Genomic DNA, 23,946 nt, shown 5'->3' with positions numbered 1-23,946 from the left:
TGCTCGAGATGCATCTGTGGATGCATGCCAAGGTGCGGTTGGCCTTCCTGACTGCCTCTCCACACTGCCGGCCCATGTTCATCTTGGAGTCAATCATGTTTACTTTATATTAATACCATACCAAGTATGTGAAGTGCTGTAAGTATCAGTGTCCTTTCTAGAATCACACATTAACCTCTTTAACAAACAGAACCACACATTCATAGTAAGTTTAAAATGAGGATTAGCTGCATCTTTGATGGTGTTGCGTGGAGTACCTTCTATCTGCCTGAGGTGACACAGATCTTCACCCTCATTAACTTGTGATCTCATAACATTTTTGTTAAAGCTACTGGAATCAATCACGTGAAAGAGCAACATTAAGAAAAAATATTTATCTTTTCACTCTCTCAATAACGTTTGGAAATCAGGATGAGCACAAGCCCCAAATAACCCATCTAGTTTTCTCCAGACCACTGAGATTTCATGACCAGTTTGAGAACTTTTACTTTAAACAAAGTTTAAAATGTTTGCAACTGAATTAGTAAATATAGCTAAAGTAGTACAGCCACACCCTATGCATTTTTTAGTTACATGGAGCCTGAGAAACACTGCTAACAAACGGAACAGGAAAAATCTGACAATTGAGAAAAAACCAAAGCTGAAAGCAGAGCAAAAGTGTAGGGCTTGTATACTATTCCAGGACTCCCTCCCTCTCTCTCACAATGTCTGAATTGTTGTGAAGGGGCATGGTATGGTTTATGTATTCTTTTGATACACATCCCTATCTTCCCGAAGCTGACATTCCTACTGAAAAAAACATCTTTCTACAATTTACAAATTAACATATTACCCTTATAAAACATAGGCTAATTAAACACTGATGGCACAAGAATGGTGTACAAATACAGAACATGTGAGTTAAACTAGGTCAGTTCCTCTAGGGTTACCTTATATGTTCCCTCATACAATGATGGATGTATATAGACGGAAACAAAAGAGATTTTTGATTGTTTGATTTCCTTTCTGGTTGAATTATTCTGTAACTATTTGATTCTTTTTACTGCTAGTGAGCAGAATATGTTATTCATGTCAGCTTTAATACTGCTGGGTAATTACTAATCATTATGAGATCAATTGAAGTCACCCAGAATTCTTATTTGTAGGCTCCTTTAAAATCTACAGAAGTACTATTAGTTCTATAAAATAAGAAATTACCGTTACTGAATGTTCGTCTTGCTATTTCCCATAACACAAATCCAAAGGCCCAAATGTCAACACGTTTATATGCATCAAAACAGTCAGCCTGAATAGTTTCATCAAGAACTTCTGGAGCCATATACCGTTTTGTGCCAACTTTTGGATTGTTTCCAACATCCAGCTGGTTGTTTTTTTGGGAATGCATCACTGCAAGTCCTACAAGTTACACACAAAATACCTAAATAGTGATTCAAGTACATTTGAAATTAACACTGCATCACAAAATTTGACAAACATCCTCTATTTAACTCTCAATAAATATTTTTTTGGAAAATATTTAGCCAGACAGGAGATAAACTTTGACAGGGAGGAGGTTTATTTGTAGAAAACAAAGTATAAGTGCTTAAATAAGAAATGGCAGGTACAGTTAAGTGAATTCCTGGCAAAGATTTAATAGAATTCAATACCACATTTGAGGTATGGATGGAATTTCCTGAGAATCAGGTAAAAGATCAGACATGTAAATTTTGGTTGCAGACAGCAAATCCTAAGTACTTTATGAAGAAATGTGAACAGAAACTGTAGTAACTACAGGTACTGTTGATAAAATTCAAACTTTGTAATGGAGTTGTTAATAAACACTATTATGGCTCATCATTACTAATCCTTCTCCGGAGCAGCTCCTACAGCAGGTAGAGAGCAACTTTTTCTCAGCCCCTCCGGAGATAACATCCTAGAATGATAAGCAGAAAAAAAAAGCTACACGTTCCTCATGCTATACACATAAGCTTACCACTAAAAGACAAAAGCAAGGCAGCTCACTTTTAAAGAAAACTCACTGTACTCTGACAGCTATATCATAAGGGACACTTGGCATATACCAAATCTGTGGAATGTTGTGCAATATTAAAATTAGAACATGTTCTGACCAGGCACATGATGATGTTTACTACAAACTCTTAACAGGCACAGCTTCTGCTAAAGGGCTGGCAAGCAGGCATTCCATGGTTTGCTGAAGTGATTTTATCCTAGTTTTCCAAAAACAGCAACAACAAAAAACGAGCAGAGGAAAGGACAGACTGATCTCGCCGAGGACATAAATTCTAATCCCTCTTTGACTGACTGTTTCAGCTGGGATCAAATTTCCAGGAGCTCTCTGAAGATGGTGAGTGGTAGAACTGAGCAAATCCTTGCCCTGGCTGCTCTAATCCTTGTGTTTTGGCCATGCAAGATCCTAGCACTGGTGAGGCACTAACATGAGAACCATAATGCTGCCATGGGTATTATGTTGGCCCACATGCAGGTAATACAACATCGCACTGTGGAAGCCAGGGTGCTGCAGGCCCAGTATCAGATGCCACTTCATCACGGCTGGGCACTACTGGTGAGCTTGGACTGGTGGGAGCAACTCACACTCAAAACCTAGAACAATTAGCAGCAGCAGCAAAATTTTAGGATGTCTTGTGACAAATTCATGGACTTTTGAGCCAAGCCGCCCGCCCTGTTCCAGTGCCAGGACATTTGCTTCAATGCCTCATGTCTATCAAGAGATGTGTGTCCCTGGTAATTTAGAAGTCAGTGAACACCAACAGTTTCCATTTCGTTGCCAAAAAGTTCAGTGTGGGGCAGACAACCGTGACAATAGCCATTCAATGCTATGCTTGAGGTGCTGGAGCTTTGATTCATCTGGCTCAGGGGCCAGAAGTTCATTGCTGGTTTCAAACAAATGGGTTTCCCAAACTGCGCTGGGGCTATTATGTGCCCTCCTCACTGTGCCACATATGACATAAATTGTAAAGGGCTCTTTTCAGCTAAGTTCTGGATAGTTGTGGGCCACCAGAGGTGCTTCATTAACATCAGTGTTGGCTGTTTGGGCCAGTGAAGCCTGTGTATTCAGGAACTCTGATTTCCTGGAGACAATGGGGTGGAAGGAATTCTCCCCAGGCACTACCACCATGGATTTGGGTGGTCAGACCATTCCCTCCCCCTCCTGGCACTGGGGAGCCAGCCTACCTGCTGCTCCCCTGGCTTGTGATGCCACATACCATCTGGCTAGACCCTAAGAAGCAGAACTTAAAGTTCTGGCTGAGCAGTGGAGTGAGTCTAAAAGTATACTGGAAGTCACCACCTACATCTTTCACAATATAAGTGAGGTGAGAGGAGAGGCCTTTCTGGAAAATGGCTCAGCTGCAGACGGATCCACAGCAGAAGAAGCTCCTGGCACTTTGGAAGGTGCCTTGACCAAAGTGGCACTCCTGGACAAGTGTTCCAGACAGATCCACTGCTAGGCCATTCTAATCTGGGAAGCCTTGGCTGACTGCTTCTGGGACAATGTTCTGCCGGGCAGATGGGGGTGCAGGAGACCTCTCAGCCATTCAATAGTCCCCGTGGGCTATACATGTGCTTTCCCAAAACATCTCACTAAGTGTCTTTCATGACAACTGTTGGGCTTAAAGCTTCCTGTTGTGGGGATTTGGGAAAAAGGACCTGGAAGAAGAGAACAAAGAACAGGAGCTCTCAAAGACGCATAGGGGGAACTGGGATTCTATTTTGGGAGCTTGTGAGAGCTGTTTGGGAGGGAGAAACCAAGGCATGAGCCAGTGAGTGGGTCAGGGTTGTGAAAGACTCAAGTTGTGGCTTGGACAGGAAGCATGCAAGGGAAAATTCTGTAACTGTGCAAACTTTATTTCTTCAAATACACTTGAAATAAGCACTTGGAAACAAACGCCATCTCAAACAACTGTGATGAGCTTAAAACTCTTGACATTCTGTAAACTGTGTCAAATGTGCGGTACGGTGGTTTCGGGTCCAACCCAAAACCTTTATCTACAGGTCTCCAAGCTGGCTGGAGGGTCCTGGGAAGTGTTGTGGCACGGAACGACACCCCCTCCTCCTTCCCCTCATCTGAACTCAATGGCTCCAAGGAGCAAAACAACTGCATCTCCGTAAGTGGATCTGACTACACTGCTGGGGAGATAGGTGGGAGCAAAATGCACAATGGTTTGCTCTCCCATCTCATCATCCAAGTTCAGATACCATTTTTGTGACACTGCCTTGCTCCTGGGGTGCAGGCTAACTTGTCTGTCCATGTCTCAGGACACCACTTCTCTGGGCTGATATCCACCTGGTAGGAGTGGGTGTCCCAGATGCGAGCTTTTGTACCAGCACCTGTCCTAGGGTCATGGAAGGGAACAGCTAGTTCTGATGGCTCCCTGGGAAAGACAGCAATTCCATGGAACCTACATGAGGCTCTGTAAACTTTCCAGCACCTGTGCTACAGCTTCATAGCTCTGCCAGACTTCATAGCAATGAAAACAGCAGTCTCATTCTCAACTAGGATCACCTCACTCTCCTCCCAACAAGCTCTCCCCTGAAGAATGATGCTCCACCATGCCAGGACCTAAGTGATGACAGCATTCCCCAGTGCCAAACCTGTACACACCTGGCCACCACAGAAGAGTGTACAGGACTGCCACTGGCCACATCAACAGTGCCACTGAGATGCGGGGCAGCATGGGGTTAATATTCTTTCTTCCCTCCTATGGCTTTGCCCCTTCAGCCACACTTCTGCTCCCACTCAGGTACACCTAAATAGAAGCCTTTGATACTGTGTTTCTGTATGTTGGTTCCCTGAAAAGTTGTTCCAGGGGTTGGACCCCAATTGTATGGATGGTAGCTCTGCCAAACTTGCCTCTAGGTATTGGCATGTGGAATTCAACTGGCAATAACTGATAACCATGGACCAGGGGAGGTGCCTCCCCCACAAAGTACCCTAATGTGTGTGGGATGTCTGCTAGGCAGAGTGATCATGGACAGGTAGATCGGGTTTCCACTAACCACTGCCTAGTCACTGAGCATCTTAACTGGTCCATCAAGCCTTAACTGGGCCACTGGCCATTGCACAATTGCTATGGTCCAACCATGGGCACGCTAACAATTCTCATATCCTCTGCATTATGCATAGGGCCCTGAGAAAATCATGATTTTGCAGACTGCGCAGAAACTGCGAAATTTACCCCACACCATGATTTCTAAGGGTTAGGAGCATAGGCAACGGAAGGCTGGGGCTAATCTCAAGCACGGCACAGCGCAGAGGTGCACAGGGCAGCCCAGGCACGGGCTCCAGGAAATTGCACCGAGGAGGAAAGGGTGTGCACAGACAGACACAGAGCCTGCATACAGCCAAGACTGCAGTCAGACAGGGTACGGAGCACTGTCCACCACAGCAGGTAAGTTGGAGAAGGAGTGGCGGGGGTGACGGACAGATCAAGCTCCCACAGGGAAGAAGGGAGGAAGTGGGACAGAGGCAGAGGCTGGAGTGAGTGGGGCACCGGGGAGGGTCGTGGGATACTCAGAGCCTGGGCAGCTCACTAGGGCATGGGGGGGGGGGGGCTCCTATCACTGTATGCACCTCAGGAGAGTACCTGGGGGCACGTGTCCCCCAAATCCGTGCGCAGGGCGGAGGCAAGCTGTTTTAATTTAACCTCCCAGGGCAGCAGCAGCAGGGTGCAGAGCCCAGCGTGCAGCCTGCCTCTGCTTCAAGCACAGATCCAGGGGGCACGTGCCCCCCAGGCCTCTCCTGAGATACACGCAGCAGTGGGAGCCCTCCCCAACACCTCTGGACAAGCTGCCCACTCTGCAGCCCTTGACCTGCACCCACTCACCCCAGCTGCTGCCCCTGCCTCTGCCCCACTTCCTCCCTGTGGGGTCCTCAATCTGGGCCCCCCCATGCCCCTTCCTTCTTCTCCAACTTACCTGCTGTAGTGGGCAGTGCTATGCACACTGTCTGGCTGCAAACCTGGCTGTTCGTAGGCTCTGTGTCTGTCCATGTGCACCCCTCCCTCCCTGCTGTAGCTGCCCGGAGCCCACGGCTGGGCTGCCCTTCAGCCCTCTATGCTGCCCCACATTTGAGGGGGCTACACCCTGTTAGCCCCAGCCTTCCAACGCCTATGCTGTGTGCCTGCCTGCTGTAAATGTGTGGGCAAAGTATCTTTTTGCACAGAATATTCACAGAACTACCAGGACCCATTTGCCACAATCAATGGCAGTTCTGTGAGTGTTCCGTGAAAAATGATACTTTACCCACGTGCGTCATGAATTTTTGAGAAGAAATCCGCGATTTTCTCATGGCCTTAATTATGCAGAAAATAATGCTCCTTCTCTCCTAGTGAATTCCAGGGACAGGGGGCAATCTGTAACTGGTTGCCAACCCCCACCCAAGCATTTCCCCAAGCCATGCACCACTCCCAGAGCCCCAGTCACCCCACCTATGACCCTTTCTCAAGAGTTGCTGAACTTTACAAGTGGCTGGTGCTGGGTTATCCACGTCCACCTGCTTGAGGAGGGTCTCAAATGTCCTGTCCCCATCTTGTATATCCTGTATCTAGGTCTGGGTGGAGAACAAATCCATTGAGAAGGCATCCTTGTCCTCCACAGCCATTTTGGTAGCAGCTGGCAGAGAAGGGACTCCTTGTTTTCATCGTCATTGCCACACTGCACAGGACCCACAGGTATGCAATGCACAGTGTGGTAGGGAGTGAAAACATGGCCCTCCTCAAAGATCCTGGACAGTTTCTAGCAGAAGGGGACATACTCTTTAAGGTGTCTGAGATGTTGCTGCTGTCTTTGCCTTGAACATACCAGGATTTCATGCATTTAGATTTTAGTATGGATCGTCCATCATCCCCTCGTTGCTTGTATTTTACAAATACACAACATATACAAATTGCTTATATTTTAAGTGCATTTAGCACATACTAATTGTCCCTTGTGACATACCCCTCAAACAAGCACTTCTACATATCAAGATTCACTTTCTGGATTCTGATCTCTGCCAACATTCGTGTCCTTGAAGAAAAGTGTCTACACTCTGTATTACACAAAGTGCTCTCTCACATTAAAATACCCACATTTGCTAGATTCAAGGTATTTGATCTTCAGACACAACACAAGCAAGCAAACTTCATATGCAATTAAAAGATGAGACTTCCTCTTCTATGTACAATTTAACAAAGGTAAGTGTAAGTAAAAATGAAAGTAAATGCAAGTAAAGACTGAACTCAGTCTCATACAAGAAAGGAAAGTTAATTCCCTTTGCAGTTTTTTTCTTTCCCATAGTTCCTTCAATTTTAATTTAAAAATAAATTACTTTTATTTTTGTCATTTATACTGTTTAAGTTTTGCATTACAGTGGCTTAGATTTTGAGAATAGACTAGTCAAGGTATGGGCCCTGTTATATGTAAAGGATGCTGTAATAGTTTACTGTGAATATTACAGCACAGGATTACTTGTGTACATCTTGCATGTACACTTTTCATGGAAGACTGAAGACATTTATCAGAATAAACTATTTATTTATTAGGCTTTTCATAAGTTTTTCAAGAAACCTAAACTGCATCCCTCTAACAGTAACAGAGATGTAGGAAACTGCTTTCAATGACCTCCTCTTCAGTGTATGCTTCGACTGAACTGGGAGAATAAAACTTGCTTCGGGAGTCTGGAGTCAGACATCCGGATGATGTAGCTGGGCCCAGCGAAGCTGATGTCAGATGACTACTGTCTCAATGCTCATGCTGTTTGCTTGCAAGAAGATGCTAATGTTGCTGCATCTGTCTACCTCCAGGATTTGAAGGATCTTCTGCACGATGCATTACTGGTACTTCTCCAGCAACTTGAGGTGTCTCCTATACGTTGTCCACATCTCAGCTCCATACAGTAAGGTGGGGTCACAACTGCTTCACAAACCATGCGCTTGATTTCATATTTGATGTCATGATCTTCAAACACTTGTTTCCTCAGACATGTGAAGGCTACACTTGCACATTACAGGTGATGTTGGATTTCTTTGTTGATATCAGCCTTCTGGGAGATGGCTTCCAACTCACAGTTTTCTAGTCTCACCATGAATCTGGGAACTACTCATTAAGAGCTGGGAACTACTCATTAAGTAGTACTCATTAAGTAGAAACTCATTAAGTAGGAACTCATTAAGAGCTCGGAACTACTCATTAAGAGCTTGCTGATGTTAAGCGACAATCCCATTTTCTCTTGTGTCTCGGTAAAAACATTAATGATTGCCTGAAGGTCTGTTTCCAAGTGAGCACAGTCTACAGCATCATCACAGTACTGGATGTGGTCATCATCACAATGACTGAGGTCAGGGTGGCCTTGGTTTTGGCTCATGGTCAGCTCATATAAAACAGCTTACCGTCCACTGGGTAATTTAGTTCCACTCCAACTGGAAGCTTGTTGGTGGTTACATAGTAGTAAGGAATACTGAAGAAAGTGTTGAAGCGACGATGTAGCCCTGTCTTAATCTCAAATGGATCTCTGATAGATTCGTTATTGAGAACCACTGCTCACACACCATCATGATGTGAGCAAAGAACAGTTGCAAATTTCAATGGGCACCTGTACTTCAGAAGTCTTCTCTACAGCACTTCTCAGTTAACAGAGATGAAGGCTTTCATGAAGTGAAAGGCCATGTAGAGAGTGTATCCAGCGTTTTTCCTGCAGCTGGCGAGCTGTGAAGATCATGGCAGTTGTGCCTCTTGGTGCCCTAAACCCACACTGAGATTGTGGGCAGAGCTCTTCAACAAGTGGAAGGAGATGGTTTAGGAGGGTTCTCACAATGACCTTTTCTGTGATGCACAGCAAGGCGATCCATCTAATTATCAGTCAGACTTGTCTCCTTTCTTGAAGATTGTCATGATCATGGCATCCCTGAGGTCATCTGGGATTTCCCCATCATTCCAGATCCTTAAGATGAGTGCACGGAGCTGTGATGTGAGCTGCCCTACTGCCTGCCTGACAATTTCCTCAGCGATTTCATCCACTCGAGATGCCTTGGCACTCTTCACCTGCTTGATGGCTTTCCTCACCTCATAAAGGTCTGGAGGGATTCCAAGATCATCTCTGACTGGGTGTTGTGAGACAGAATTGAGAACACTCTTGTTAACAACAGTCTTGAATGGAAAGGTCTTCAAAATGCTCCTTCCAACAGGCATTGATGGCTCCTCTTTTCCTAGATCACGTCTCTTCCATCCTTATGTCTCAAGGGGGTTGGTCCCTGAGTGTTTGGACCGTAGATGGCTTTGGTGGCATTGAAAAAATTGTGCATATTGTGGATGTCAGTGAGATATTGACTCTCCTTTTGCTTGTCTTCCCACCATCCATTCTTCATATCACGGCTCCTCCTTTGGACCTCTGCCTTGGCTTGTTGGTGATTATTAAATTTCTTTGGCTTGAAGTTGATGTTGTTCTGCTAAGCACAAAAGGCCTTGCACTTGAGGTCAATCAACTCTTGGATTTCCTGGCAATTCTCATTAAACCAGTCTTGATGTTTCCTGGTAGAGAATCCAATCATCTCTTCACACCCACTGATGATGGTGGACGTGAAGGCACCTCAAGCACAGGCAACATCATCACATTGTTGTTGATTGGAATTCACCAGTTTTTGTTAAGGCACTGGTGGAAGAGTTCTCACTTGACTGGGTCCTTCAGTTCTTTGACACTGATCTACGGTCAGCATAGGTTCTGCTGTAGTCATTGTTCAGGAGCCAATTAGAATGACATAATCAAGCAGATAAGTTGGTGATAGGTCCAGCAATTGTCAGGTCCTAGCAAAACTTGAGTGATGCAGAAATCTTTGTGATCTCAGGCATGAACAGTGATGTAGTCAGCAGAGTGCAATGCTTAGATCATGGGTGGTGCCATGATGTCTTGTGCCTGTTTTTCTGGTGGAACGTGGTATTGGTGATGGTGAGCACATATTCCACACATTTGGTCAAAAGGAGGATAGTGCTGGAGTTGATCTTTCCCACTCCTTCATTATTGATGGTTCTGTTCCAGAAGTTTGAGTCCCTTCTGACTCTGGCATTGAAATCACAGGGAAGAATAAGTCTGTCTCCCTCTGGAACACCACAAAGGACCTTGTCAAAGTTGGCATACAATTCCTCCTTGGTTTTGTTAGCAGCATCAAGAGTTAGAGCATGTGCAGTGATGACAGCAGCATATTAGCTCCCTGCCAGCTTAAGATGGAGAAACATGAGGTATTCACTAATTCTGATAACTCATTGAGTTAGTTTATGAGTTTGTTCTTGATGGCAAAACCAACTTCATGAAGCGAGCAATCTCCTTCCTGTTTACTTTTTCAGAAAAAGGTATAGCTGCCTCCTTGTTTTTTGAGCTGCCCATCTCCCACTTGCTGGCTCTCAGTCAGTGCAGCAACCTTAATGTGGTACCACCTGAGTTCTTGAGCCACAGTTGCAGTATGGCACTTTGGGCATTCATGCAATTGTCCATTAGGGGTGTGCAAAGTGGGCCCTATTAGATTCAGATTCCGCCCAAATTGGGGAAGCAATTCAATTCATTGATTCGGATCACTGTCCATGATTCGATTCAGCCAAATCCAACTCTGAAGATTCAATGCTGATTCAGAGCATCAGCAATTCAGACACAGACATAGCTCTAAATGTTTTTTCTACATATCTTGAGGTACCAGGCGTGGCTTGAGATTGCTGTGATGGTGGGGCACACAGATCATCCCACAGGAGTGTGGAGTGGCCCTCCACATGCTCCACAAAAAACCCGGAAGTGGACTGGAAGTACTTCCAGTCCACTTCTGGGTCTGCTGGGAAGCACACTGGGGGGCCCTCCCGTGCCTCCCTTGCTCAGCAACTGGCTGCCAGGGGACCCCAGGTACTCCCCCAGCCCCGGGTGGCACCAGTCACCAAGCCAGGGGAGCGCAGGCCCCACCCTGCCCTTGCATGCTGCTCGGAGGATCTGGAAGTGGACCAGAAATGCTTCTGGTCCACTTCCAGGTCTACTGCCAAGCGCGCTGGGGAGCCTCCAACACTTCTGTGGGATGTTCCGTGTACCCCAGCATCACAGCATTCATGAGCCCCTGCTACCTAGAGGTATGTAGAAAAAACATTTAAAGCTGCCTCTATGGTCCAAATCGCCGAATCTTTCCGAATCAATTTGGAAGGTTCTGATTTGATTCAGAGAGATTAAAGGGTCCTCTGATTTGATCTGGATTCAGAGATTCGGCCACTGAATCATGCCAAATCTCCACTGAATTGAATCAGGGACCGAAGCTTTGCAAAGCCCTGTTGTCCATGAGGGTCCTGATGCTGCAGGTCCTGAAATAAGATTGTGTGTTTTCAGTGATTTTGACCACAATAAAGGTGATCCCACTGGACCAGTCAGGAAAAAGGTAACTAAACTATGTTTAGGGCATCTTTTCTAGTCCCCTTCCCATGGGGAGTTAGTGGAGCAGATCCTGAAGAGGGCTGCAAATCACATTCCTGGCTCCAAGTGCTGGAAGATCTTGTAACTGCTGCCTTTTTGCCAGTTTATGACTAGGAGCTTCCAGATCACAATCCTGCTCTTATCATCACTAGCTGGTAAACTGGTAGCCAAAGGATCTGAAGAATGTGCTGGAAAGGCTATTTCCATGGAAGATGCTTGTGCGTGATTTCTTTTATTGTGGAGAAGCTGCAGCGCATCAGCTTCCACATGGGTCTTGACAGAACGGGACTTTAATCCAATGGCAAGGAGGCCAAGACAACTGGAGATCTCATTCCGCTGTAGCCACTGAGATCCTAACATCTTCTTCTATCTGCTTCGCCATTGAGGATTTGTACATCCATGGATGGGGGCTGGGCAGGCTTATTATAACAGTGACCTGTACTCACCATGTCACAGTACCATCAAAGAATATATGTGGCTTTTCAGGAGGGAAAGTAATGCCGTCTGCTGTTACCACCATATCCTGGTGGTGCTGCCGCTTAGTCCACAACTGCTTATCTGTCAGAGTTACCCCTATGTATTTCACAGCTAACCTTCCCTGAAGGTCATTCCACTATCTGCTTCCTTGCGGATGCACTGGGTAGCAGTACAGTTGTGCTGCCAGATAGAGAACAATACAAAATGCAATACAAAAAAACCTGGCTTCTTTATATCAAGACAGTTCACAACCTACTTGGTTCACAGAGGGCTGTTGAATTAAAGATAAGCCAGTCAGCTGACTGCTGTAGCTTTTTATATCAAAGGGTGCTGTTACTTTGGCCAGCTGGAGTTCATCAGCAATCCTGTGCAGATGACTGGAGAAGCAGTGCCTTTTGAAATAAAAGCCACAACAACCAGCTAGAACACCTCAACAATCCTGGGCTGCTCTTTTCTGCAGATCTGAAGGCCCTCAGATAATCTGCAAAGCCTCATCTTCACAAAGGGGTAAGGAACATAACCCAACAAAAAATCTGACTTCTACTGTACCACAAAAAATGTCTGAGCACAGATCCCTTTGTATTTTCCCTTTAATGTAGCAAAACTGCAGAATTTGTCCATTGATAAAATAGTTTGATCACTGTGTAAAAGATAGGCAAAAAACTTCCCTAATTTAATAAGGGAGATTTCAAGAAAAATTTATGTGATGAATGAACTCCAGACTGCGACCGGATTTTATAAGCCTTGGTGGTTGCATCTGCATTGCTGTTCGTGGCAAAAGTTTCCCACCATTGCTAAAAATGATACAAAGGCACTTGTGGTTAACCATGGTGGGAAACACAGGGTGTAGACTGAACAGAACATGTAAAGAACTTCAAATGCTTCTGAAATGCTTCAAGGACTGAACAAACAGATGTATGTACCCTTTGATGCATTTGGAAAATGGTAGAAGTGCTCCATAAATAACCCGAAAGGAAAAAAGTACTATTTAGAAATGCTTCAAAATGAAGTGCTTTCTGTTGTACATGTATGCTCTATATAGTGTGATGGAGGCTGGGTTTAGTTTTCTAGCATCCAGCCCCCCACCTAGAGCGGCAGACTGTCTATGGGCAGTCTCCTGAATACTCTTCCTCTGCTCTCCGAGTGCCCCCTCCCCCTGCTGGAACTGGGAGGCCAGAGGCCCTGCATGCCCCTGTACCTCTCCCAGTTTTCAGCGGGTAGGGAAGAAGGGGAACACTCTGGGAAAGTGGAAGCAAAATACACCGGTGGGCACCCACTGGCAGACACTTCCACTGTCTCCTGCTGCCCCTGTGAGGTGAGGCATAGGGAAGCAGAGCCACAAGACACAGACCCCTGACTAGAGAGCATGCAGTTGCGTGCCGTCATGGGAATTTTGAAGCACTCCAGCAGGGCAGTGCAGAAGGGACTTGTAAGTTTGTTTGTGGCTAAAGTGCTTTAAATGTTGTGTGCTCCAGCCGATGCTGTAGACCGTCAGTGGCTGGTGATTTAACACCTATGGTCTAAACCACCTCAGAACAGAGCAAAACTGACTTTAAAATGTCTGGCAGCTGCAGACTATTTATTTACATTGGAATTCATTAAGATTCTACCTGTAATAAGCCCAGGCTCAACTGGAAAAGATTTAGCCCCAAGCCCCAGCTAGAAGTAGGTAGAACCAAGTTGTCCCTCTCAGTTATAGGAAAAGGCCCTACCCATGGAAGCCCTTATAAGCAAACAGCAGCAAGCTGCCGGGGCAACAGACTGCCTCGTTATCTCCCTGGCCTGCCTCACCTAGTCCTGACATTGACTTCTGACCCTGATTTCCATCTCTAGTTTTGCAACCCTGGCTTCTGCCCTTGCCTTATCATGACTGTCTGCATCCTGGTCCCTTATACTATGCACAAGCGAAGCAGAAACAGCAGAAAAAAATTCATAATCTAAACACCATGCTAATGTCTACCAGGTCTGGGGGCGATGGAACATTATTGGCTTGTTCCACTAGGCCAATGTGAATGGAGAAGCCTATGTAATGATCAATAGGAGTTTTAGAAATAAAGTAAGAAAAATCTCCTGCAAAGTCACCAGGTAAAACCTACTTCATTTTCCTCAACCCATAAGCATCTGTGAGCATCTCAGAAGAAGGCAGAGTAAATTTGCATCTTATAGAGCCAACTAAAGCAAAGATGTATAGCGTACGCTTTTGCAAGTGTGAACTCACTTCATCAGATGCTGTGAAAGTATATGCACAGAGTACCATATTAAATGGAGAGTGTTTAGAATACATAAAATGGGAAAGGGTGGGAACAGTGCTGGGAGATGCAAACATGCACTAAACCCATAGGGCAGAGGGGTCACAAAAGCTAACTCAGGTAATTTTTCGTAGAGGCCAGTTTTAGGAAGAAACTAGTCCCTGGAAGATGAAATCACTTAATGTGGTAAAGAATAAACTAAAATGATGGGCACTCACTCATGAACGAGTAAGATTGTCTTCCAAGGATCTGAATAGTGAGTTCACAGGTGGCTCCATAGCCCAATTCTAGATCCACATGTCTTGTCGCAGTGAGGACAAGTATTTCCAGGAGGGCCAGGCACTGTGTTGCTGTGCTGGATGTTCGGATGTACTTTTCGCCTGTTCCTCTTTTCCTCTTCTGCCTGTTGACGTTCTGTTTTAAAGTGTTGAGGTCCCTCCCAAAAGAGTCTTCCTCCATTTTGGTGAGTCCTGAGCAAGGGTCTCCGAAGTGTTGATGTTATACCTCTTCATGTTTGTCTTCAGGGCATCTTTGAAGCGCTTTCTTTGCCCTCCCTCTACTTCGCTGGCTTTCTTTTAGCTGTGAGAAAAAGATTCTTTTTGGAAGACGGGAGTCAGGCATGCGAACAACATGACCTGTCTAGCGAAGTTGGTTTTGGATGATCATGGCCTCAATGCTGCTGGAATTTGCTTTGGCTAAGACGCTGATTCTTGTGATAAAGAATAAACTAAAATATGATACAACATCAGACTAGATGCTAGGTAGTCTGTTGGAACAGTTCTGGACTGTTGGAGTCTGTTGAAACAGTTTTGGATCCTATGCAGTCTGTTGAACCAGTTCTGCCCAAACATGGGGAACCCACCCACTAATGTCCCATCTATCTGACAGGCCTATCCTTTGGTACAGTAGTGGGAAGAGTCACTAAACTGGCAGTGAGCATGCCTCCACTTCTCTTTTTGCAAAGACTGGGGCATTTGGCATCTCATTCTCATGTTTGCTAAACTGTAGTTATGTCAGTCATTCGTTCTACACATTAAGAAAGAGAGATAAAAGGAAGATCCTTGAAATGTCTTAAGTTCTGAGCTGGCTGGGAAGCACCCTCACCTCTACCAGCCCTAAAGCCAAGAGCAGCTGTAGCGACCAGGTTACTCCTTTCTTCCTGGCCACAATGCGATAGCTGATCTGCTTCCTTCCCTAGCCAAATAAAGTGCACCAAACCCAACAACTAGGTTCCTCTTCCCTTCCCTAGCAGCCCTTCACAGTCTCCTTCCCTGTATCTCACTTCTGCCTCAGCTGTTTTCTGCAACCCCATGTTAGAGTACTTGGGCTGGAGATAAAGACTCCCTGTTGGGCCATGGCCTTGGCCTGTCATCAGGGCCTCTCAGTTTGGCCTGCCACCTTGTAGCTAGTTACTCAGGCTGGTCAGGGCTAGCTGGAAGCCTTGTCAGGCCTTATCTTCCACCTGCTCCCTGGCACTGGAGTGGCCAGCTAGAATCAGCTGACCCTCCCCCCCTCCCCCCATATAAACCCCTGACTCAGAACAGGAAGTCTCCAAGCAACAGGGCTCAACCTAACCCCAGACAGCTTCAGTCGTCTCCAACTCTGCTCTTTCAAGAAACTCCTGGTTTCCTGACCTGGCTTGTCCCTGGATTCTGCTTGGTCCTCCTGACTTTGTTTAGCGCATCAAACCATGAGTGACTCCAGACCTGGCCACCCATGACAAGGCATGACACTCTTTTCTTGTCTTGACTACTAGTGGTAATCATTTCCTACAGTGTCTCAGCAGGGGTATAGTCTCCTCTGCTGACAGGTGTTGGGCTGGGAAACTACCACAATCTGTAGTTGTAGCTACCAGCATCACTGCAGCATTTCAATACTTTAAATTATCCTTTGCGACTATACCACATTTTTTTAAAGACAGTTTGCAAGTCACACCTCAGGAAGTGACTCTACAAATTGGAGCCTTGGGCCTAAACACTTATTGCAATGAGTCATGGCTCCAGGTAGGAATGAGTCACCCGTCTGGCATGCTCTTCATTTTTGCAGTGGCCGGAGATTGGCTGCTGTACTTGAAAGCCGGCCCTGCCCAAGTACAACCTAAAACCAACAGAGCAGACAGTGGCAAACTGCATAACAAGTCTCCTAGGAAACTCGTAGACTTATTTTTATTCTGGTCTTTTGCCTTGCTTCCAATCACTGCTCTTTTTCCTTGGTCCCTGTACTCTTGCTTTCTGTGCCCACCTCCTGGTCTCTGGTTTATTCCTCTCCATAACTCTTGATCATGACTTGGCTGCTGGCTTCCTGATTCTGGTTCCTATCAAATTTATCCACTAGATTATGGTCCTCTACACCAAAGCTCAGAATACACACCGCTGACCCAAATCCTCCTTCAGTGCTGCAGAGGAAGCAGAAAGAGAAATCCTATAGACTGCCTCTGTGAGACTGGTGAGAATTAGCCCTTTAGAGAGCTTAGTCTCTGTTCTGTACCTACTCTCTGCCTTCACACTTAGGGTGCAGCTGAACTAAATGAAGTTTATTAATATATCAATGTCATAAAACCTTCCTAGTAGAGATGCATCTTATACCAATAAAAGGGGGGTTTTGCAAGTATAATTTGTGCTAGTTCCCAATGACAAACTATACCAAGAGGGTTTTTGTCGGTATAGATGCCTCTACACTACAGCTTTTGCCAGAAAAAAAACTTTAAATGTACAGCAGGTCCTAGTGACACTGGGTCAGGACCCAGTTCCAGCCCAATGACCTGGAATGCATCAGGCACACAGCAGATACAGTATACAGCAAGGCTTATAACTAAAACATTATGGATAGAGCTTACCTTTGCAACTCGCAAATGACTAGCCACCCCATATTTTACTAATGCACTCAGTGATATAGTTTTTTGCTATATTAAAATGAATGTGGCAGTGGTACCACTTCAGGTAGGTGGCACACATTTAACAGATTCATATTCCGTGGAAGTTTTAATCCAGTAAGATATAAAAGAAAAACACTCTGATAATATGTGCCAGAATCCATATGATCTAAGGGAATAGAATAACGATCCCATGCACAGACTGACTTCTTGATAAATGATACTGATCTAGACCTTCAAGCACAGACTTCAATAATTCTACTACGCAAACCTAAGCAGCCATCCTAGGAAACTTTAAATACTTTCCACAACTACTAAGACACTAAAACTGGACAGTAGATCAACTGTCAATGTAGCACAAGACTGGGTAAAATGGTGGATTTAATCAATGAATAAAGAAGAGAGTTTGGATTAAGAATCTTTTTATGGCAATATAAATTTTCTTAAGAGAATTTTATCATTCTTTTCATGTTTGTACCTTATGTCCAGGCTCACTGAGTTTACAGACAAGGGAACTCTAAGAATCAGAAGATAAAATTTTTACCATCTTCAAGTAAGATACAGCAAAATAACCATTATAAATGCTACATTTCTCTGGCTAATAACCTCAGCTATATTTATGCTTTTTAAAAAAAAAAAAAAACAGCAAAAAAACCCAACAAATCTCAAAGATGAGGGCTCTTGTGCCAATTTTTCTCCCAAGATTATGCTTTCACTATTCATGATAGATTTAAATATTAATTTAGCCAAAGACATAACCTAGAGTTCTGTGAGCAAGCCTACTTAACACAATAAAAATATCAGATTTGCTTCATTTTAAGTGCTTATAAATATCCTATAACTACAACAAAAATAAGTGAATACAATATTCTTTAAAAAAATTAGTCTGGCAAACAAATGAAAATGTCTTACCAAGATCAGCAATGCAGCAGTGCAAATTCTTTTTAACTAAAATATTTTTGCTTTTTAAATCTCTGTGTGCTATTGCAGGTTTACCCTCTGTTCCAAATATTTCAGTATGTAGATGTACAAGACCACTAGCAATTGACAATACAACATTTAGACAACCATCAGCATCCATTGTATTTCGCTGCAGGTAATCATACAGTGATCCATTTTCATGGTAGTGAGTAATTAGCCAAAGCTGTGTACTGGAGTTTCTCGATGTCATGTCCGAAGCAATGAATCCTAAAACAAAAAAGAAAATCATTTTATCTGGCACACTATTTCAACTGAAAAATAAGATAACTGCATAAAAAAGCAACATTTAACAACTATATTTCAACCCACTGCCCCCTTAGTAACTAGAGCAAAAGCTGTGTTAATCAGCACTTTATTAGCTGGAAAATGCTACTAACTGGCATCCGAGGGACACAGCAAAAGTGAAACCGGAAGTACTGCTTCTGAGGAACTTATGGTTTCATTGCCGCGAGCCAAGTTTTTCTATGTCACTTCTTCGGCCCATGGCAAAGCAGCACGCGTGGCGAAAAGCAGCCAGCGTGGGGCCCCGCTCCCTGTCCCCCGGCACACTGATGCTGGGGAGTGTACCAGATGGTGCACATTTGATTAACCGGGATATCTGATTAACCAGCATCCCCCATTCCCAGGGGATGCTGGATAACAGAGCTTTTACTGAATTAAAATTTCATTAAGAATCATATTGCACTCAAAAGCCTGGACTTGTTTGCAGTGGCATAACCTTACACTGATGTAAAGATTCATAATGTATAGTCTTATAGTAGTGTCCTGTAAAAAGGGTACCCCTGGAAAATTCACAACAAAACTACACTACATAGTTTACACTGGTGTAGCTGTTATGTATCTAGTTGTATCCTGAGGAAGCTATTTGATCAGTGCAATAAGATATTACTGGTCCCCCTTATTGGCAAAGCATTGTATACAAGCCTACTGAGGCAGCCTTGGAAGACCTGTTCACCTGCCCACTGTAGATACAATGGCCACATTTACATGCCCCCCTATGGCAACATAGCAACACACTATATCCCCATACGGTGCGCTACAGCAACGTAGAGATCACATGGGTCTACATGTGATTGGTAGCTAAGTCACCAACGCAGCGCACTCCCCCATTTCAGTGTGTTGCTATAGTGACATAGTGGTGAAGTCTAACCATGTGCCATGTGCATGGCACAGTATGGGCAGTTACTGCACTGTGCTTTAGTGCTTCCAAAAGGAAGCACTAAAGCATGCTGCCATAGCAATGGCACAGTATAGCTACGTGTAGATGCACCCAACATGATTTAAAATGGCCTACAAAATGTATTAACATGTTGCATGTCCAAGTCCACAGTTTTATCCAGTGAGCAGCAAAAGATGAATTTCTGGAAGGTGGCTTTACCATGCTGTTGTAGTTCACTATCTTGTCCAAAACCTAATTAATAGGGGTGCATCGATAAAGATTTTTTGGGCCAATACCGATGGCCGATTATTGATGAGCCATATCAGCCAATACTAATCCAATTGCCAATATGCAGCCTGGAAGCTTTGAAAGCAGCATCTGGCTGGTAGGTCTGTTGGAGGGGAAGGGGCATGGGGGCAGACTGATGCCCCAGTGGTGAGGGAGTGGGGCTGGGGCAGGTCATGGCTGGTCCAACCAGGGCGGGGCATGGAGCCAGCAACTCACGAAAGGAGGTGTGGGGGAGGGGGGCAGTTCTTGCCACTGCGCATACCCCCAGGAGAGGCGGGGGGGCATGTGCCTCCTGGATCTGTACACAGGGCGAGAGCAGGCTGGCTCTTCCCGGCAGCTGTGCTCAGGCCGGAGTAGGCGGCAATAGAGCTGGGAAGACTACAGAGGGGCTATGGTGGTAGCTCTAGCCTCCTTGTAGCTCTCCTCCTAGTGCCGCTGCTAGGAAAAGCCTGCAGCAGACTCCAAGTGCAGGCACACAACAGCAGCCTGCCCTCCCCCAACACACAGACCTTGTGGAGCACGTGCCCTCCATACCTGCCCCAGGGGTGTACGCAGATGCAGGAGCTGCCCGCTGCTGCCCCTGCCCCCCCGCCAGATGAGCCACTGGCTCCACCCTGCCTCGGCTGGGCAGTACCTGCCCCTGCCCCATTTCCTCCCTCACCATGGGGGCCTTGATCTGCACCCCCATGCCCCTTCCCCCTACAGATTTACCAGCCAGACACTGGTCTCCAAGCTGCTGGGCTGCACTTCTGGTAACGTGCATGCTGCGGCATTAATCAGCGGCATTACCAGCCACATAATATTAAAATGCCAGTAATGTCAATTTTCCTTTTATCAGTGCTGATACGATATGGACTGATGTATCAGTACACCTCTACTAATTTTAAGTCCAACATGTACAGTAAATGGATAAGCAACAGCGAAAAAGACAAAATATGAGAGATGTATAGCGGTAACTTTTTTTAGGGTCAGAAACCAGGATTTGGGAGTCTGTATGTTTAATTCATTTTCAAAAGAGATTTATGGATGCCTTGTGAAACAGTACATTTTCCTTCCCACTTCTTTTCCATTTTCCACATAGTACAAAACAAAAAGGGAAACCACTTACAAAATGGTGGGGGGAAGGGACATGGGGGTGCAGCTCAACCACTAGCTACCACGGATTTTTTTTAAAAGTACTATCTTTCAGTTTTACAAGTTTACTATTCAGCATCTTCAATATTTCTCTCCAGAAGAAAAATATTCAAGCACACTTACATTATGAATGTTTAATGTGTAATATGACAGTTTTACTTCAAAAATGTATTATTTCCCTGAACACAGATAACCAAACAATCATTGTAACATTTGATGTATTAAAAATAAGTATTTGTCTACTAAGAAAAACAAGCGTACCTAGTATGTTCTCGTGGCGAAGTAGTATGGTATTGTATATTTCAGTCTCTCTAAACCATGATTTCTCATCCCTTGATGAAAATATTTTGACAGCTACATTCTCTCCTTGCCATTGACCTCGCCAGACTTCTCCATAACGGCCTTTTCCTACAAAATTTGGTATTATTCTGTTAGATCGTTAATAAGTTATAGATGATGAGACTGATTCAAAATTATACCAAGCAACAGCTTGTCTTCACTAAAAATACTTCCACTACTAGAAGTCTCCTGAGATTATTGATATACAACCCCAAGACTTGTTTTTCTAAAGTCTCTTTATAATGCAACAAATCTTGCTTCATCAAGCTCACAAATAAATAGAAAGCAGTCTTTCATGGGTATATGAAAATCTTATATCCAAACTGGCTAACCTTCTCCCTGCCCTCAGTGAACTGCAACCCCAACAATCTGCTCCAAAGACACCAGACATGTATGTTTTAGTATTACAAGACAGCTTAAGAAACAGGGCACTGCATTAAATGACAATTTCCAATATAGAACTGCAATTTTAATTCATGACTGTATAAGCCTATGGTAAACAGTCAAAAGTTTGTGGGAAGATTTGCTTGCAAAGGTTTTATAAAAACTTCTGAATTCATAAAGTAGTATCCTCACAAGTATAATTTAATAGATCAAAATGTTCAGATCATTTTATCTGGTATATTATTATATCAAAATGTTCAGAATTTGATATTCTTGCATTTTTGCTACCTTACTATAGATTCCTAAATTAAGATATGATTAACTCTTGACCTACCTACACATTCTACTAGCGTTATTTGACGAGCCACTGTTCTTTGCACTAAAAATGGTAATCCTGAGCCACTTCCTGAAGTACAAGAATGATCAAGCAAATCCTAAACATAGGGGAAATTTTTTAGTTAAAAACAAAGAAGTAATCAAAATAAAGGGTAGATTTTATTAAATGTTTCAGAATTTTTGACTGATATAATTTCAAGTTTGACAAAAATGGGTAGGTTAATTAATTTTATTTTTCAAACATGATTTCACAAAAAGTATTAAATTTAAGTCTTATAAAAGAAGAATTTTAATTTACCGCCAGCGTGCTGTCTCCGATGTTTGAAGTAATCAGGCCATCAATCATACCGTGTTCAGCATCATGTGCAAGTAACTGATGCATCCGATTCTGGCTAATCTTGCGACATGCCACAATAGCCACAAATGTGAGAATTAATAGCACCATTATAGGACTTATCACAAAAATAACAAATCTATTGGTGTTGTATTGTATTGTTTCAGCCACTGCAAGAAAATAAAGTAATATAAGGGGCAATTCGTATATCTGGTTTTGCTGCTGCCTATTTTAAAACCTCTCTTTGGCTAACATTTTCCTTCAGGATAAGTACAGGCAGTCAGAAAGTCCAAGGCTTAACTGATTCAGTCTTTACAGGTTAGTCTAAGATGCAGAGATTAAACTGACTAACAAGTGAACAGACATTTACTTTTGATTCAGGAAATGTAGCCACATGCCTGCAGTGGCTCAGGCCAGAAGGCAGAGGGCACTACAGCATGGCTCCCTGGCACATAGCCAGAATGGATTGTGTGTTCGCTTCCTCTTCCTCCTGCCCCAAACATCTCTGGGATTTATAGGCCAGAATCACAACAACAGGACACTGCAGGGTTGCTCATCACTTCTTCCTGCTTCCAGGTGCCTCTGGGATTTGTAGTCCACAGTTGCAGCCAGCAGTAAATTTAGCAGGGAAGGGCAGCTCTGTACTCAGGGGAAGCAGGGGTTAACCCCCTTGCTGGTCCAAGACCCCAGCTGGTGTTTGCCAGGAGTGAGGGGGTGGCAGTCCCTGCCTCCCACCCCCCCAACGCTTCTCTGCTGGAGCAAACAGCAGAGCCCACCCCAAGGCTGCAAAGCATGCTGGGGGGACTATGATTTAACTTGAACCAGGAAGGGGTCTGACACAGAAGTTTCGTAAACCGGTCCGACCCAAATCAGTTAAGTCTGATACTACATTCAACCAGGTTAATCTTAAAGGCGAAAGGAACAGCAGCGAGGGCAGCAGCAGCTGATCCCCCTAAGGTAAGTGGGGCAGAGGGACCGACGCAGCTGAGCCAGATCCGGAGGGAAAGCCCCCCGGATCCCTCTTAGCTGAGCTGGTAGGGAGCCCCGCTCCTGAGCTGCACAAACAGAGCACGCAAACAGGCATGGGCTAGGGGGGACTGTCCCCCAAGCCAGGGAGCACCCCCAGGGTTATCCCTCGGGGAGCGGGCTCCGGAGGCACCAGGTCCCCCCAGCAGGTGAGTGCAGGGGGGCGGGATCGCCGGCAGGCACTTCTGGTAAGTCCGGAGCACCTGATTGGCGGATAGAGCGGCGACAGGAAATTCAAACCGCAGCCTTTAAAAGCCGCGGTTTGACGTAGCTTCCGGCACTCGGGAGCTAGGAGCAGCGGGGAGAGGAAGGACACAGGCACACATGCGTCTTACACACACGTGTGCCCCCTTACCTGACCCGGGGAGGAGGCGAGAGCAGCAGAGGCGAACAGAGCAGCAGCGGGGGCAGCAGCAGCTGATCCCCCTAAGGTAAGTGGGGCAGAGGGACCAACACAGCTGAGCCAGATCCAGAGGGGAAGCCCCCTGGATCCCTCCTAGCTGAGCTGGTAGGGAGCCGCGTGAACAGAGCCCACAAACAGGCACGGTCTGTAAGAGTGCGCCGGCATTTGCACCAGAGGGGGAGCAGGAGGGGCCCAGAGGCTGACTCATGTTAGCGCGGGGCAGAGGACCAGAACTCAGCTAGAAACTCAGTGACTCCTACGATGGTGCTGACACAGAGTGCTGCCAGGGCCTCTGCCCGGGGGACGCGGCCCTCCAGGGGCTTGTCTGAGGCCTCCACCCAGACGTTGCCCACGGGGGGGCTGGTGTCCCCCAACCCCCTGGCCTGCAGGAGCTGCCCAGCAAGGCCTGGGGGGGCAGGGACTGGAGACCCCCACACCTATCCTGCAGGCGCCTGCCTTAGGGCCCTGGAGGCGCAGGTGAGGGAGCTCCAGGAGGAGGTTAGCAGGCTGAGGGGAATCAGGGAGGCAGAGGA

General features: G+C 45.3%; 1 protein-coding gene across 1 annotated transcript in view; it reads right to left on the bottom strand.

Annotated features, from left to right (window-relative positions):
• LOC109313271 (activin receptor type-1-like) overlaps window positions 1–23,946 on the bottom strand; it is a 63,489-nt gene that overhangs the window by 5,009 nt on the left and 34,534 nt on the right. Inside the window, exons 4-8 of the mRNA XM_019539765.1 lie at window positions 21,949–22,154; window positions 21,649–21,748; window positions 20,853–20,999; window positions 17,942–18,217; window positions 1,198–1,395 (exon numbers count right to left, since the gene is read on the bottom strand). Coding sequence (XP_019395310.1) covers window positions 1,198–1,395; window positions 17,942–18,217; window positions 20,853–20,999; window positions 21,649–21,748; window positions 21,949–22,154 — 927 coding nt within the window. The remainder of the gene's footprint in view (window positions 1–1,197; window positions 1,396–17,941; window positions 18,218–20,852; window positions 21,000–21,648; window positions 21,749–21,948; window positions 22,155–23,946) is intronic.

This window comes from Crocodylus porosus, unplaced genomic scaffold, assembly GCF_001723895.1.
Source record: "Crocodylus porosus isolate Cpor-Errol unplaced genomic scaffold, CroPor_comp1, whole genome shotgun sequence".
Classification (NCBI taxonomy): Eukaryota; Metazoa; Chordata; order Crocodylia; family Crocodylidae; genus Crocodylus; species Crocodylus porosus.
The sequence above is the reverse complement of the archived record's forward strand: the minus strand, read 5'-3'. Positions and strand labels throughout refer to the sequence as shown.